The sequence below is a fragment of the Paramormyrops kingsleyae genome, chromosome 1 (genome assembly GCF_048594095.1).
Source record: "Paramormyrops kingsleyae isolate MSU_618 chromosome 1, PKINGS_0.4, whole genome shotgun sequence".
Lineage (NCBI taxonomy): Eukaryota > Metazoa > Chordata > Actinopteri > Osteoglossiformes > Mormyridae > Paramormyrops > Paramormyrops kingsleyae.
In genome coordinates this window covers 74,766,411-74,783,056 of record NC_132797.1, presented here as the reverse complement: position 1 = coordinate 74,783,056, position 16,646 = coordinate 74,766,411, and the positions used below count along the sequence as shown (strand labels likewise).

Below are 16,646 nucleotides of genomic sequence, written 5' to 3'. Positions count from 1 at the left end.
GATGGAAGTAGCTCTGACAGGCGTGAAAATGGGATAAACTGTGTGCTACAGGGCCTCTCGCTGAGCCTTGCTGGGCGTCTGGCAGCTCTGTGGTTTTTACTGGCCTGGCTCGCTGCCATGCCTGGTGATTTGCTGTCGGTCTCTTCAGTTCAGATCGCAGCTCATCAGGCAACTGTTCTAACCTTGTAGCCCCTGGCTTGATGAATGCTGCTCTTCTACGGCCTTTGGAAGGGCTGTTTAAATCCAGGTGTGACTTGTGTTAATATTGTGCAAAATCTGAAAATATATTCTAATTCTGTTGGGATCAACAGCATAATTGAGCCAGATGAGCTACTTGGGGATTGAAAGGCTGAGGATAACAATAACCCAACCTTTGGCCATATCACAGCTTAAATTGGACCGCTTTTCCCCGTCTCATTTGCATCCCAATTCTTGCCTGAATTCTTCCTAAATGTCATGTACATAGAGACACCTTACTGATTATTTAAAGGAGGGAGAGGGGCACTGGAGTTCATGAGTGACATGGCACTACACTTTTGACAGAGTGTAAACAAATTTTATTTCCATTGTAACACCAAACACTGCAGCATTGTTTCACTGAGATGACATACAACACCTTCCCACAGTAAGACATGTGTTCATGGTAGAGCTACTATGGAGAGCATCTGTAAGATACGGTGAATGAAAGTGGGCCAGCTAACAGGAGACGTAACTAAAGAAAACCCTTCTGTGATATAAAGGAAATAGAAGCAAAGCTTAAGTTGAAATCCAGGACCATATTAACTGCATATTCTAACCGCTGTTACATCTTGTGAACGAACAGTGCTGAACTTCAATAATACACAGTGATTTGTATACAGGACATACCAGGCAATGAATTCAAATACTGCTTTGTGCTTTCAACCCTTCCCGTCAGCATAGATGATATTCTGAACTGAGCCGTGTAATTGCTTAGGGCAATAGTAAGACGGAAAAAAAAAAAAAATAAAATCTTTGGTTTAAACAAATACCTTTTCACGTAGATTTCTTTTGTAAATCACACAATGCACAGTTCTGTCCGAAATGCAACTTTGCTCTCATAATACTAAGTGTTTCTTTGGTTGCAAACACTAAGAGGATGTTCTTGAGAATGACTTTGCTCTCCTACATTACTGATATAGGTGTTTATCTTTGCTGTCATCCTCAAAATCTGCCTGTATAAGGAAGGGCTCAGTCCTGTATTTCTTCTCTCCAGTCAGAACAACCTTGAATCTATTTCCTTTATTTTTGAAAGGGAAACAGTGTTTTTAGCTGTAACATACATACATATCATATGTGTGTATAGATACAGACACATATACATAAAAAAGAACCTCACTGTTTTGAATTATATTAAAGTGTAATCGTGGCCTTTTATGAAGACATGTAACACAATGACGAATACTGTAGAAGTATCTTAAGGCAGTAGGAGAATTTCTGTAAGAAAAGACGGATGATTGTAAACTAACAATCCCTTTTCGATATCGAGTGTGTACAGTGCTTCGCCGGGTACATCAAGCACAGATTAACCAGGTTTAAAAATAAACAAAAGGCATGTGAGACAGAAGGGGACGTGCCTCAACACTGAAATGCACATGGACACACTTAGCGCTACATCGTTTAGCACAACGAAGAAAGAGCTGGCAGAGGGGCACCGTGGGTGCTGCCGCCGGGGGATGGGCCGGGTTTATGTCAGTCCGATCTCCTCCAGAACGCTGCGGGGGGTCTCTGCTTCCTGTACGGGGGACGGAAGGTAACAGTGGCCTGGGTGACAGAACCAAGGTGGTGGGGACTTGGACAATGATCGTGTGAGAGATGCGATAATACATGAAGACACACATGCAGAAGGGGAAGGAGATCAAAGTTTGCTGGTGGGGGGGGGGGGGGGGCACCTGATGTCATGGTAAGAAGCAGGGGATGCAGTGGATTTAGCTTGGGGCTTGTTGGTGTAGTTGTTGGATTTGCAAAGGCAAACGTCAGGATATAAGCTTTTGGACTGGAGAGGCAGGATGGCTCATGGGAGTTTTACTTACACAAAAATGGTTCAGAGAGATAACCAATCAGATTGTAGAGCAGGTGAGTCCAAGCAACTAGAGGAGGCACGAGCAATCAATCAGAGGTCCTTTACTTGCTTAGACCCACCTCCTCTGCTATCTGATTAGATATTTCTCTGAACTCATTCTCTCTCATTTTTTATTCTGTCCTCAGAACATTTTTGCTTGAGTACAACTCCCACGAGTGGGCAGGAGGGCACAGTGGGATAGAGGTTTGAATCGATTCCCTGCTCTGTGCAGAATTGCATGTTCTCCTTTGGTCATGTGCATTATCGCTCTCAGTCCAAAGATTTTAAGTGAACTGGCAACTCAAAATTGCTTGTGTGTGTCTATCCTTTAATTTAACCACACTCTGTGTGGGTGAACCCCTGCTCTGTGCATTATCCTGCCTGGGACAGACCCCAGGTCCCCCCCACGACCCTTTCCAGTATCAATGATTGGAAGATGGGTGGGTGGATTGATGAATTAAAGAGACAGCACACCCTCCCCAAGGAATTTCACAATAAATCATCTGTTTACTGCAGGACTATTCAAATCATGGTCCTCAAGGTCCGAGCCCTGCTGATGTTCTAGCCATCCTTTACCTGTCAGTCAGGTATGAAGCCTCTGACCAATCAGAATCAGTAATTGTTACACTAACTACCAGGAAGAACTGAAAACAAGGCCTGGATTTGGGAATCGAGGTCCAGATTTGAAGAGCCCTGGTTTACTGGAACGAATGCCGGTCAACCAATTAGACAGCATAGCACCCCAGCAAAATCAGCTTACTGATGGAGACTAAGTGAAACTGGGCAGTGAGGGTTGTTAGGCGGGTAGCAGTGAAGCTGCCACTGGCATTCACTGGAGCTCTAACTCAAAATGCAGCCTATAAGGATCATGCCACACATAAGCATGATCACTGCATGTCAGAACGAGCGCTTCAGCTGTCCTCCTGTTACATGGGGGGGGGAGGGGGGGGTACAGGTGCCTCATTTGCTGTCTCTTTAACAGCAGGATGGGACAGACGACCAGTAACACTTACTTTGGCGTCCTAACAAAGGTTCGGCACAAAACAGAGAGAAGAACAGAGTGAGAGAGGAGCCCAGCATTTGGTCATTGCGCAAGGGTCTTGGCTCCCAATTACACCACATTCCATTTTGCTTCAAAGCACTTGATAAGCTTTCCAAGACAGAGTTCAGGCTGGTATCCATACATTATTAATGTGCTGCCCCCCCCCTGCACAGACTCCTGCTATACGGCAGACTGAGAACTGGCACGCTTCCCTGAAGCATTCTCACAGGCGCTCCGATTGCGACAGGAATGCGGCCTCAGAACTCTGACCCTGCTGCCCGGGGGGGTGAATTTCATTTCTTCATTTATTAAAGCCTAGCATTTGAATCCAGTCTGTTAATAGTCCGCAGCTGCAAAATCCCAGAGCTAATCTTACCAACTCAATCTCTGCCTTTATAATTCCAGGATTTAAGTATTCTAGAATTATAAAGTTATTTAACAGCCAGTCTTCCACTATGGATAATTAAAATGGAATTAGATTTAATTAATCAGTTCCTCATATGCCTCATACTACTCCATCCAGGGGTGGAATCACAAAATAATCATGGAAAATGAAAGTTTTCTGTATAAACAGCTGTCGGCGTCACGGTCATCATCATCATCAGTGCATCCCGTTTAAAAGGTGAAAAGTGGACAATGTGTTGATGAATCCGTGTGATTCATATTCATCAGAACAGAGGCATGAGACTGTAGTTATGAGGCATGGGATATAAACACAGTTGGACAGTAAAACACATCAGCGATTGCGGGGCATTTATATTTTCTGCACACAATGACAGCTCATCACGGCGCTATTAGCATGAAGGAATAATTCACTTCCCGTCAGAGACAAAGACCACAAAACATCCCCCTTTTTTCTTTCATTATATTTAATTACATAAATCAATGTAACACTATAAAATAACTGCGGTTATACGCAAAATACTGTACAGGAGAGTGCTATCTGGGATTAGACATTTAATGACTCTTCTCCTTGCTCCTACTCTGCAATACGTTTGAGCCTCAGACCTCGGCGTTTGTCAGAATGCTCATCACTGATTCCATTATTACTTTAGGTAACTTTCCGCTGCCTCGCATTACTTCCGCTCAGCCGCAGCCACGAGGCCGGATGGAGATACAAATGACAATTCAATCACGTCTTCTAAAGGTGGGTGCTGGGCTGCAGTACCGCAGGTTAAATGCGGGCCCTGAAAGGGACCGTTTCCACACATGCTGGGCCTGAGGCTGGTGGGTCGCAGTTCCAGCTCAACGGCCTCATCATCTGCCGTCACGACAACCGGGGGGCAGACGGCACATTTTCATGTTAGTGTGACTGTGAGGAAAGTGTAGATGCGCCATTGCAGTGTCACAACAGACCGTATTTGCCAATGTATTAGCGATACGATAGAGTGGCTTTAAAGTAGCTTAAGGTTCTCCGAATTACCTGCAGGCAGACGGTCCAGCAGCAAGCAGCTTTCTAGGAGCATTTATCCTTGTTTTGTACGCGAAGCGATTAATCTTACCTTCCAAACCCAGTCTTTAGAGACCGATAAGCTAAAATTACTGTATGCAAGTTATTAAAATGCTGGAAAATGCTGAATCATGGGGAAAAGGGCATGCATTTCAAATCAGTTCTCACAATGTCGCTTTAAATTCTTTAAACATCTCTACTGGGTACCAGTGAGACACAGGGGCAGCTTTTTCTCTGTAAATATTCTCCATACAAAGGAAACCCATCACTGTAGAACTCATCACAGGGTCATTTCCTATTCTCACATAATGATTTCAGGAAAGACACACCAGGGGCTTGGAAACAGAATGATGTCTTTGGGTAACAGTATCATTACGCAGAAAAAGCCAGCAGACCATACACAGAAACAGATACAAACAGGTCAGTCTTAGTAACCAGCCTCACAACCGAAGCCGCAGCTCTGTGTCAGTGATCAGGAGGCCTGCGATCATCCCCGTCAGCAGGAACCCAGTCCATAACAATGTCACAGTCTCAGACGTGAGCAAGTGTGCTGCTCTGGGACAAAGACAAAAAGTTAAATGAGATGGCAGGCACCCCGTTTGCACGACGGGGGGTGAGGGTCACAGGAGAGGTGTGGTGATGAGTGGAACGTGTGAGATGAGGAGGACAGCAGGATGGATGGAGTGACGGAACCATGGGGGACACCCGGAACCCAGAACAGCAGGTGGAGGAGAGAGGAGGAGCAGCCAGGCACCGGGGGTGGGGGGGCTCAGCATGCAGGACGGGTGGTGGGAGCGACGTCAGCCGCTTAGTACACAGGCACGTTAAAGTACTCATGACGGGGCTACGAGAGAGAGAGAGATGCACAGGAAAATCTCAGCATGGGTGCATGTTCACACAGAACCGGCATGCAGGGGGGAGGAGCGAGCGGAGCACCGAGCACCAAGCCGGGCCAGAACACATCCAGGTCTGGCAGCAGTCCAGGGTTCAAGCACATGGCTGCATTTTGGGTGGGGGGGGGGGGGGGGGTGTGGGCTTTCCTGGTGGGCTTGCTACAGTGCTATGGACTAAACACAGCCAAGACCAGCACCTGGTTAGTCAGCTCACTTTGCTGTTCATCAAATTCTTTTAACTTGTTTTACTTAACCAAAAACCATCATAAGCAATCACATGATTAATTTCATATAATAAAAATTGATTACTTCCTCTACACGCTACATGTTACATTATGCGAAAGTTCCAAGCTCTAAGTGTTGCATTTTTCATAGCCAATAACAGGAAACTTGCATTTCCTGGATGTGCCCCTAGGGGGTGCTTATGCAGCAGCCAGTTAATATGCCCACCCTAGGAAAGAGACCAAAGACCTTCATGACTGTGCTACAGCGTTTCCACTACACTTACCTGTGACAACCCAGGACTATTTCACAGCCGCTAAGGATGAAAATTTGTACATTCAGCACGTACAAATTTTCATAAGACATCACATGCAGAATCACAAAAATCGCATAAAGGGCAACTAGCAAGCAATTGCATTCTGCCAATATCATTTCAGTTCTAGCAGTAGGCAGTAGACCTGCACCTGGATCTACGCGACACATGACTAGGCAGTGGATCTAACGGACTATCTACGGATGTACTTTACTGCAGTACCTCTAGTTCTGGAACAGACCCAGTGACTCAGACGCCCTGTTTGGGAAAAGCGAACCTGCAGGTAAACAGTCGAGGCGTGTGAGGGGAACAAAACAAAAGCCGCGTGAATTCTTGCCTGCTCTGCGCTAACGGCGAACGGCGGCACCTCCTGCCCAAAGAGTGCTCACCTCAGACCCAGGCTGCGGTCACGAGGACCTAGCATGGCGCACGTGAGCACAAGGCAGAGCGTGGGGAGCCGTGCACCGTCTGCTCACTAATCCAGCTTAACCCGACGGAACACGCCTGCGATATCAAGGGAGCAGAGGAACGACTCGCTGAGTACAGATGGGGGGAAGCCAGCGTGCAGGCAGACGGACGCCTCCTGACGCGGGGGGACGACCAGCGGTGTCACTCACACCCAGGGCTTTAACATCAGAGAAGCTCATTTCCTGACTCTTTCCGAACGTCCCGCTGCGGAGACATTTTTCCATTACAGGCTGTTTAAAGTGGTTTAATCTTAATGCTCCAAAGAATGTCTCCATCTAAGCAGCTTCCACGTCATTATTCTCCTTCAGACTGTGAAACTCATTCCCAGGCCTGTTTTTTCACCCCCCCCCCCAAAAAAGCTGAAATGCCCCCCAGCCTTTATTAATGGTGTCTTTTTTTTATAAACAGGCATGCTATTTGCAGGCATATATGAATTATTAGTAAATATGAAGGTGGTAGCTGACAGGAATTTAGCCTGAATGCACCTGAAACTCAGAAGTTATTTTCTGCCATTTAAAAATATAAAACTTAACAACAAAAAAAAAAAAAACTCCGCTAGGATTTCATAAAGTGATGAAGTTTAGACTTTTTATGAACAGTTCTAACTCCCCTCAAGTTAATCAGGCATGAATGGTGAGCGTGCCAGGAGCTGTCCACCATCAGCTCATGCGGGCCAGGCCGGGGTCAGCTCAGCCAGCAGGGGTACTTCCACATTCATATCCGCCGTCTGCAGCATCATCTGCCCTCTCCGGACAAGTAGAACAGGAGGATTTTTCAATGACAGGGACTAATTTTCTAAACATGGTTCATGATGCTGCTTTACTGCATCCCTTTGAGAAAATTCAGACCCGCCGTATCACGCAGGCTTTCAGAGTCTGATAAAGAACATGACAGGGCCAACAAGTGAATATTAATTTCCTTTGATAGCAAAAGGCGTCGTATTTGGGGGAATCTGGTGGGCTGGAGAAAAGACTCCATCGGCCACCAAGGTTAGACACCACCTCAGGCATTAATAATAGAAGAGATGAATCAACATTAAAACTGGCCAGGACGTCATGAGTGCTCAGTGCCAGAATAAAGGTCGCCTGACATCGCCAAACGCTTAAAAACACACACAGCTTGGAGGGTCATCAGGGGCCGTTAGAGATACAGGGGAAAGATCAGTCCCATTGAGAGCGTCCTCTAACCCCAGAGCCTGGCTGATGGGAGCCTCTGTGGGCTTCCGCTGCAACCCGAAAGAACCACACACGGAGGAAGAGGAAACAGGGCCACACTTCAGTCAAAGAGCCTGGTTACAGTGTAAAAACAGAAACCTAGATTACGACACCCGAGACCAGATGACACAACAGCAATACTGTCTTACTGGCCTGTGCACAAGCGTTTCCGTTACCCTTTAAAATTTAACGTCTGGATAAGCTGGAATGCACAGAGAGATAGTCTGCAGCCATCTTAGTACATATAAGCGGGATGCTGTTTTTAAGCGACGTAAACAGGCCCTTTGGGTAAAGCGGATCCACCTTAGTCCTTTTCCCGGGGTTGACCGACACCATGCAACTCGGGCTCAGATCTGGATGCTGCGATGGAGCCTGGAGCCGCCGCCGCCCCCCCACCGAAAACCAAACCGCGACGACATCACCAAGCAGGAAGTAGAGTGGATGGTGTGGCAGATTGGCGCATGCAAACCAGCACTCCGCAGGAGAGCCATGCTGTCCTGCCGGCTGAGTCCGGCGTTTACCAGGTCTCGGCCTTCGCCCTGTTATAAGATCTCCTCTGTGGCCAAACCTCCCCAGTCTTCAGTCTGGCTCTACAACAGAAAACCACGCGGCATGAGATCAGAGGCTCTGGCCCACGGTCCTTGCCGGGGATGGACGCTTGGAGCAGGCTGAGGTAAACCATAAAATGAGAAGGTGTCTAAAATAACCTGGATTTGTTTATTAAAAACAACAACCTATAGAGCATGTTCCTTTGAGGATTAATGAATGCACCATCTGTATGCACCACACAGTGTATGTACTCCCTGTTTGGGGAGGAGAGGAACCTAACTACTGTCACTAGCTTCATCTTCTCTGATACCTCAGTCAAAGGCGCTCTCAGCAGGCTGAAGATGATGATGACGATGATGAGGTCTCTTCTTCCACAGCACCTCACCTTACACAACCACGCCCTCAGACGTGGGATCTATTCGCAACTGACTGTCTTTCGTGTGACAATTTAAAAACCAAAGAATCAGGAACTTGCACTGTCTACAGTGATCTGCAGCCATGACGGTCCCACACACAGGCACACACAGAAAACGCTGGCTGGGCGCCGTCCAAGGGCATGTGGCGCCGCTCAGACTCCTCCCGCTCTCCGTGAGGAGAAGGTGTTGGGAGCATCTCTTTGTGTGTCCTCTCTGCTCACAGCAGGCCATGGTTACAGACCTGCCCGCTTGCTAATAGGCCGATAATCTGAGGCGGCGACACGCAGGAAACCCCCCCCCCACATCATCAGGCAGCATGACGTAAACTCAGGAGGAGAAAAGGATACAAAGTACACAAAGAGGTATCACAGCAAATCGTACCAAGCATACCCAACTACCACTGCCTGGTAGGTACGAGTAACCAATCACCCTATACTACACACCTGCAGAGTGGTAATTTATGGCAATTTTGAAGCTTAAACCACAAATACGTTTAGTTTGCATCTGAAACATCTGTGAGTGTTGCTCAGCTATAATAAATGGTTTAAGGTATGAATCTGGTCTGTACCGTTTTAAAGCAGCATTAGACAACAACAATTTCAGCTTGGATTTACAGGATATAAATGGTGGAAAAACAAAACGGGGACTTCAAGGCTGGGACACAGGCTTCATTTCATCTCAGAAGATGGTGTTCATGTCCCTGCACCACTCAGCATTTACAGGTGACTCACTACACAGTGGTGCATCTCCCACGGGTCCCAGAGCACCAGCACCTGAAAACAAGCTATGACAATGGGCTATGGGGAAATTTCTTCAATAGCAGTAACATCACGATCACTGGTCTGTTAAGGTTACTACTCTGGGATTAGAAGTCACTGATCAGCACTATAGCTAACAGATATGTGGGGCGGCCCAACCCTGGTCCCGATTAGACCCGATCCAGGCTTCCCCTTGTGACCCATTTCTGGAGAGGGTGGAGTCTAAATTTTAACCCAGTCTGGAATGGCCAATAAATCCCACCATAGACCCAGGAGTTGTCAGCATTTCCTTCAGTGAGTCTGGCTGCTGGATATGGTGCAGCCGCTACAGACCTACTCACACATTCAGAGGGAAGCGCTATTTACACTCTCAGTCTGCAGGCACCTCGCCCCCTTATTAATTTGCGATACGGTAGTTAGTCACTTGTCCAAATGCACCTGGAGAGGGTCTGAGGCACCATGGAGGGCCACATGGGTCAAGCCTGGTCAGGACAGGGTGTGACCATCCGTCGACGAAGCGATTATGCTGCATTAATTGCCATTAGTGTGAATGGACAGTACCTGGTAACAGACGGATCTGAAAGTCTCTATTCTGGAATTCAGAAGTGAGATGCAGAACCAGAGAAACAAATCAGAGGAGAACAAGGATGAGAGGGGAAAACAACAAGCAAAAAGGTGTTTTGATTTGGAACAACAGACCCTGTCAGGAACTGCAAGCAGAGAATAGAGGAATACATGTGATGACTATTAATAGGATAATGAAACCAGCATATGAACAAATGACAGCTGTCCGTGCAGAAGCCGCTCCCCTCTGGGGCTCAAAAACGCTCTCCTGCGAGCATCTCGGAGGAAGCCATTACGTCTAAGGCCGTAACCTTCAGTGTCTCGCTCTGCCAGAAACGCCTCCCCCTTCAAACGATGCTGAGGATAATTCCATTAGGCAGACTGGTTTCTGCTCTTTGGAAGTTTGACCCACTGCCTTGGCATTTCAGAATTTGACATGCTCTCCATTTACCGAACGATTCAACTTCTACACGATGAGGCGATCTGTGGCATCGGGAACTACTCATGGACTCGTGAGTAGCGCCACGCGGACAGCCGAGGGGTGCGGCGTTTCCTGCGCTTACTCTGGGTCTCTCGGGTGTGAATCCACATCAAATAGAACAATTTCTGGATCACTGCTTGGAGACAGAGTTTTAAAGCCAGAGGGAATCTGAGAGGCTGCGATCAGAGCTGGACAAGAGAATAAGGTGGGTGAAGAAATCTGGGAGGCGGGGGCAAGGAATCATCGACTGCTGGACGGCTGGCAGATTAGCACCAAGATGGCGAGCCCCCCCTTGGGGTTCCCCCACACCTCCCCCAAACCGTACCTCCTGCAGCAGGTCGGCCTGCTCAATGGCCTTCAGCACGTTCTTCTTGGAGGTCTCCTGTGCCTCGCCACCCAGCAGGAACTCGTCCAGGATGAAGTAGGCCTTCTCAAAGTTGAAGATGATGTCCAATTCGCAGACCTGTTGGAGAATGGAGCATGTTGGGAGGGCCATGTTTAGTGAGAAACAGGACCACACTGCCCATGTGCTGGGAAATTTATCCATACAGAAATTAAATTACATCCATTTTCATGCTGAAAAGTGTGGCACAGTGGCTACAGCGACCCTATTCCACTCCATGGCAAGACTGTTCAATATAATGCTGAATGTTGCTCATGCTGGAAATCTTTCACGTGGGTTGGTTTGGCGATGAGTATAAACAATAACTAATCAGCGGTGCAAAGGACTGTAAAAGAAATGAAGGACTCACGCTGCCAAAGTACTTATCCAACAGCTCCACGTATCGGTGGATGATCTCCAGGGTGATGAGCTCGTTGTCTTGATCCTCTATGGCACAGCAGAAATACAAACTAGCGTATCTATATAAAAAAGGGAACGAGAACCTACTGTCAGTATAAAGAGAGACCAGACAGAATAACTGCTCAGGTCTCTTAGGGGTGGGATTCATGACTTATTTACTGGTCCAGGTTGCCACATATAGAATTTTCGGTCCAAATTTACAATTGCGACTGGCTGAAAGCCTACACACTCGCCCGTCGCCCCCCCAGACCAGACATCCACACATTTCTGAAGCAGATGTTTGGAAATTCTTTTCTTTAGACCAGAAGGAAGGTGGTGCTGTCAATCACTGCTTGCTTTTAATCCAGTTGGAACTGGCGAAGCAATTAAAAAATAAATAAAAGAAGAGGGTTAATGCGGGAACTGATTGACAGGATCCCCCCCACCCACCCATCGTGGGTTTTCAAACCGTGAAAGCTCACAAAGGGGAGGAAAAATGAGACAATAAGGCAGACAGGGGCGTAAAGAAAAGCCAGAGGTTACCGCGGGGGGGCCACTAAGAGCAGAGAGGACAGCTCATGCTTTTCAGCAGGTATTTTCAAACACAAGACTAAGTACCTAAGCAAGGGTGGGGGTGCTAAAAGCGATATATAAAGTACACACAAAAAGATGTGCTGAGGACTGTTTTCCCCCCGTAATACAGAATTGCTACTTTCAGCACATATTCATCTGAAGGCCCGTTGCACGATGCCTTGCCCTCAATGAATCAAATGTGGCCCAGCTTCCTCTCCCTCTCTCCCATATTACAGAAGGCATCCGCAGCGGAGGACTGCGTGGCTATTGGCGTCCTTCAGTCGATGTCCTGGGGTGCAGGAATTCACTTGAAAAAATTCACAGTATTGGAAGGGAGGGGTTTAAAAAAAAACAAAACAACAACACTACCTGCACCAAAAATAAACCGTATGCTTTTTAGCCGAGCGGATAGCGTTTTCCCTATCATCTGTGTGTTGCATTATTTATACAACTTATTTTTTTAAGGCAAAAAATATAACAATTGCAGTAAATATTTCATGTTTTACGACAGCTTTTTGTTCTTTCACAATACATACCAAAGAACATGAAACATTCGGGGGGGTCTAGCATCTACCTGAAAGACCAGGGCGGCTCCGATAAATCAGGGGAAACAGCGACAAAGCGAGTGCATATTTCTGCTGCTTTTGCTGGATCCGTCTTGCCAGTTAAGAGCACAAGACCTTCCTCACTGGCCTGCAAACGATCCTCTTTGATATCACCTAATGAGAACAGAAAGCAATCCCTCTATCCAGTCAAAGGTACCCTGACAGATGCCAGAATGTAATACGTGGAAAGGGGGACGAACAGCAAAATTTGATCAAAGGCACTTTCAGAAAACCTCTGGGCTCCTGCTCAGCGTGGGTGATGTTCCTCATGTCCTTGCAATCTGTTTCCTAAACAAGTTTGCCTAAGTGAAGACTTGCATTTTGCAAAATATCTACAATAGAGCACAGAAAGGCCATTTCAGTCATATGACACCTGACCTACAATGTCCTACAAATAAGTCACCAACTGAGAAACATGGTAGCAGAGTAACTCCTATTAACAGCTGCCAGTGTCCTCAACATCATGAAGAACAACGAGCGAGTTTAGCAAGACAGAAAATGTACTAACTGTACTTATCTGTGCCACTGTTAAAATCCCTTTAGTTACACATAGGGCTGTGCAACACATCTATAAAATATCATGTTGGGATTATTAACATTCATATCGTCCTCAATTGTGTATCGTGGTATAGACTAAATGCTTGTTTTCTTTCATAATTAACAGTTATAATGCACTATTTTTAAACAAATTCCAAAGTATCAAATTCCTTCAGTTTGTTGTTGGTACAATTTATCATTATACCAGTCACACACTCCATAACTCTTAGTAAAACAATTTTGTCATAATCAGAAAAACTCAAAACCACCTGTCATATTATACTCTTTTCTATATATGGATTTTTGAATATTGTGGTGAATATTGTTAGAATGTCTGATAACATTGATTTCATTTGCAGGGCGTTTCACCCAGGCCTACTCTAACCCGATCCCTGGAACGAACAGCGAGGCAGTCAGAGAAAAAACCTAGTGACAAAACGTACTGTCAGCATTTTCTAGTACTGCGCCGTGCGATAAAAGTTTATTTTTGTATGAGTATTTATATTCGATTTGTCACCTTTTCGGCATCTGTTTAAGGGCAGTTCTAATGGAATTTTAAGCAAAAATGGAGCATAGAAATAAAGTTATCATTACTTGAATTATAACAGGATAATTATCAATGTTGTTTGATATGAAAAAAAATTGTCATGATACTTTGCCAAATCGGCCAGCTCATTATGCAGCAAGTTACATCCATGTAAGGCAGACATCACACTCATACATATCTTCATTGATTTAAAGAACATTAAAAAAATTCATTTGTTTGTATTCATTATAATCTAATCTAAATATACACATTGAGTGAAAGCAATTTTAGGCCAAAACACCTAATTTGTTCATATGTCAAGAATAAAATGCTTAGAGTAACAAACAGCAAGGAGTTTGGGTCACGGGGAAGGTGCTGGCCAAATTAAATACCTACATATAGCGACTCGCTTAGGAACGCGTGTACCCTCCGAAAACTCCTGCGCAAACATGATCAGCTTAACGGTAGGGAAACTGGGGCATAACAGTGTGGATCTTGATGATCAACGGAAAACCTTAAAAACAGGTCCGGTAAGCCCCAAGCCCGTCTCTCGCTTTTGTTCCTCAGATCCGTGCTTTTCCCTCCCCCAAGCTCTTACACCGATAAAGCGATCAACCAAGGTGACCCACCGTCTGCCGAGAGCCGGGCCTTTTCTTGTAACACCTGCGCCACCGACGGCACCTGCCGGGCCTGGCTCGCTTCCTCTCATAACCCGAAAAGCGGAGGGTGGGGGGGGGATAATTATCAGGTACCCAGCTTTTGCCATGGAAACCCCCCCCCCCCCAAAAAAAATACTACAAGCAAAGTCCAGCTTATTTACACTGCTGCCAGCTCAGGAAGAGCATACTGTCACTACTGCAAATCACACGCGCATAATGATTACTGCCTTGGTGCATTATGGGTCAGTGCCATTCAGCCTGCACACTAAACAGCCACACCCAACCCAGACTTGGCAGGAAAGGGTCCTCCGACGCAACAGCTCAGACACAGCAAACAAACAACGCTGTATTTAAAGCCTGTAAAGCTGAACTAGGATTTAGGCCCACAAAGACCACATTCTTTTATACTTTAACCGTGTGGCCGAAGCATAACGGGGATTTTGTGCCGACATGCATCTGTGAAGGCATCCAAATGGACAACCTGTTCGTTTTTCTGATTTCCTTCGAGGCTAAAATTCAAAAGCTGCACTGTGCATCAGTCTGCCCAGTAGTTAAGCGTGCGTTACATTTTCAGATGCAGCATTCTGGCACCAAGGCTCCAACGTGCTTTTCTTAAAGCTTTTCTATTTTTTTTTTTTTCGAAAGCTTCAGCAGTGTGCAGCCACTGGCCGACCTTTTGTAGACAATCTTGAGGTCTCGCCACTCCAGGAAGCAGCACATCTTGGGTTTGCGGGCCAGCACGGTCTGCACCAGCTCCCGGGTTATCTTCTTCTTCTCTTTGTCTGACAGCGGCACGTACCACTTCTGCAGTCTCAACTTGCCCTGTCGGCTGAACAGCAGCATGAACTGCATCTGTGGGAGATGGCAGGGATGGGGGGGGGGGGGGATAGTTAGAGTGAGCAGGGTCACTGGCCATGCCAAGCCAAACTGCACTTAAGCGGATTACTCATCACCATCGCAGGTTTCCGCCAGTCACGTGCCGGACGTGATGCCTGCAGCCCCTAAAGCTACCCAACACCCATTTATCACCATGAACAATCTGCTGTCACTTTGGAGAAGTTGCTGCTGTGTGTAAACTATTCCCAGCTGTGCATGCCCCTCACCTCAAGCAATCAAACCTGCATGCATCCATTGTTTTTTTTTTTAATCCAAAAGGGACTGATTCAGATTAAACCCATTTAGACAGCTAGATATTTCACTGGAGCAACTACAATTAAGTACCTTATTTGATGGTGCAACCCCCCCCCCCCCTCGCCCACACCCCGGGACTTAATCCAAAGGACTTCAAGTCCACTGTGTCCCTTTGATCTTTAATGAGCACCCCCCCCCCCATGCCTGCCCCGAAAGAGCTCATTTCAAAGCCATCAGTCACAATGTGCCAAAGTATAAATGATGGACTGTAGTGACAAGGGCAACAATGAAGGCTGTGCCCCCCCCCATCAAACGGGTTCATGCCCACCACCTCTCTTTGTCCTTGAAAGCAAAAATACACGAAAAATAACACCGGCATTCCATGCAATCACATCGGCTTAGCATTTAGGAACACTGGGATACAAGGGCTTCATGAAATGACTTCAGAGTCAGACTTGACAGTTTATAGGTTACCACAGTGAATTTCGCATTTTGGACACGAAACGACGACGTGCAAATCGTACGACATTCCGCAAATGCCGTTAAAGAAATATCATGATCATCCACAAAAAAAGAAACAAAAATCACTAAGAGAACCTGCAAAAGTGTAAGAGGAAAATAAAGGGTGATTTCACGTGGAGTGTCTGTCTGTAAGCATGCCTTTATGTCAGGGTGCTGCGGTGGCAGCCTTTCAAAGGGAGAATGGTAAAAAAATAAAAACAACGTTGGGTTTTTGGGCCCATCAGCATAATGTGAACCAACCGAGTCGCAGCAAACCTAGTGTATTTAAAGGAAAAGGGTATAAGCCGAAAAAGGGTGTGTGGCGGGGTGGCTGCACTGCCGGGCCGGCGCGTCCCTCCCCCTCGCTCCCACCAGGCCGCCCCGAGTTACTTTCACATCCGCAAAACACCCTCAAACCTATTTATTCAAACTACAATCCACTGTTATAACAATACAGGAGTTGACCTGCTAATAAAGTACAAACGCGGCAGCCCGGCGCCGTTCCGCGGCTCCGCAGCGCCCGCCCGCCTCCGTTACCGATGTGGCACCGTAGTTTTTACAAAGTGAAGCCGCCGATTCATTACCCACCGCGGCCCGCAGCTCCGGAGGGGCTCGCTGCGCCGGGACTTTCTGACAGGCAATAATGCCCTGCGGCTCACCTACATTTGAAAAAGCCATTCCCACGTCGCTAAAAAGGGACACCGCTCCCAAGCTTACCATGAATTATATTCAGGCCTCCGATGCACAAAAACTTGTAAATTGAGCCACCGACATACAATAAGTCCAGCTTAGTATTCACAGTGCTCTCCTCCAGTCTCCTGGCCGTTGTTTTCTGGGCGCATCAGTTAGGTTACTCAGAAAAACCTCTATAAGTTTATTGGAT

At 46.6% G+C, this 16,646-nt stretch overlaps 1 protein-coding gene across 4 annotated transcripts; it reads right to left on the bottom strand.

The window, feature by feature from the left end:
- Positions 1–534: 534 nt before the first annotated feature.
- On the bottom strand, positions 535–16,622 carry LOC111838252 (adaptor related protein complex 1 subunit sigma 2). 4 transcript variants are annotated; one of them, XM_023801064.2, is made up of 6 exons: positions 16,481–16,622; positions 14,805–14,983; positions 11,203–11,311; positions 10,776–10,913; positions 8,204–8,272; positions 535–1,753 (listed from the first exon to the last, which is right to left on the bottom strand). In XM_023801064.2, the coding sequence occupies exons 1-5, from the start codon at positions 16,481–16,483 to the stop codon at positions 8,225–8,227; spliced, it is 477 nt and encodes a 158-aa protein (XP_023656832.1). In that variant the 5' UTR covers positions 16,484–16,622; the 3' UTR covers positions 535–1,753; positions 8,204–8,224. The 4 variants fall into 4 exon arrangements, with proteins under 4 accessions (XP_023656832.1, XP_023656831.1, XP_023656833.1 ...); XM_023801065.2 differs by lacking the exon at positions 535–1,753 and adding an exon at positions 1,760–5,416; XM_023801063.2 differs by lacking the exon at positions 8,204–8,272.
- Between the last annotated feature and the right edge of the window lie 24 nt (positions 16,623–16,646).

Bases quoted from the DNA above. Each gene is read 5' to 3' on its own strand.
- LOC111838252 (XM_023801064.2), bottom strand. The intron at 11,312-14,804 runs GTCGGCCAGTGG...TTTTTTATATAG, and splicing joins CTCAAGATTGTCTACAAAAG to ATACGCTAGTTTGTATTTCT. The intron at 8,273-10,775 runs GTACGGTTTGGG...TTTCTGTTGTAG, and splicing joins AGGCCGACCTGCTGCAGGAG to AGCCAGACTGAAGACTGGGG.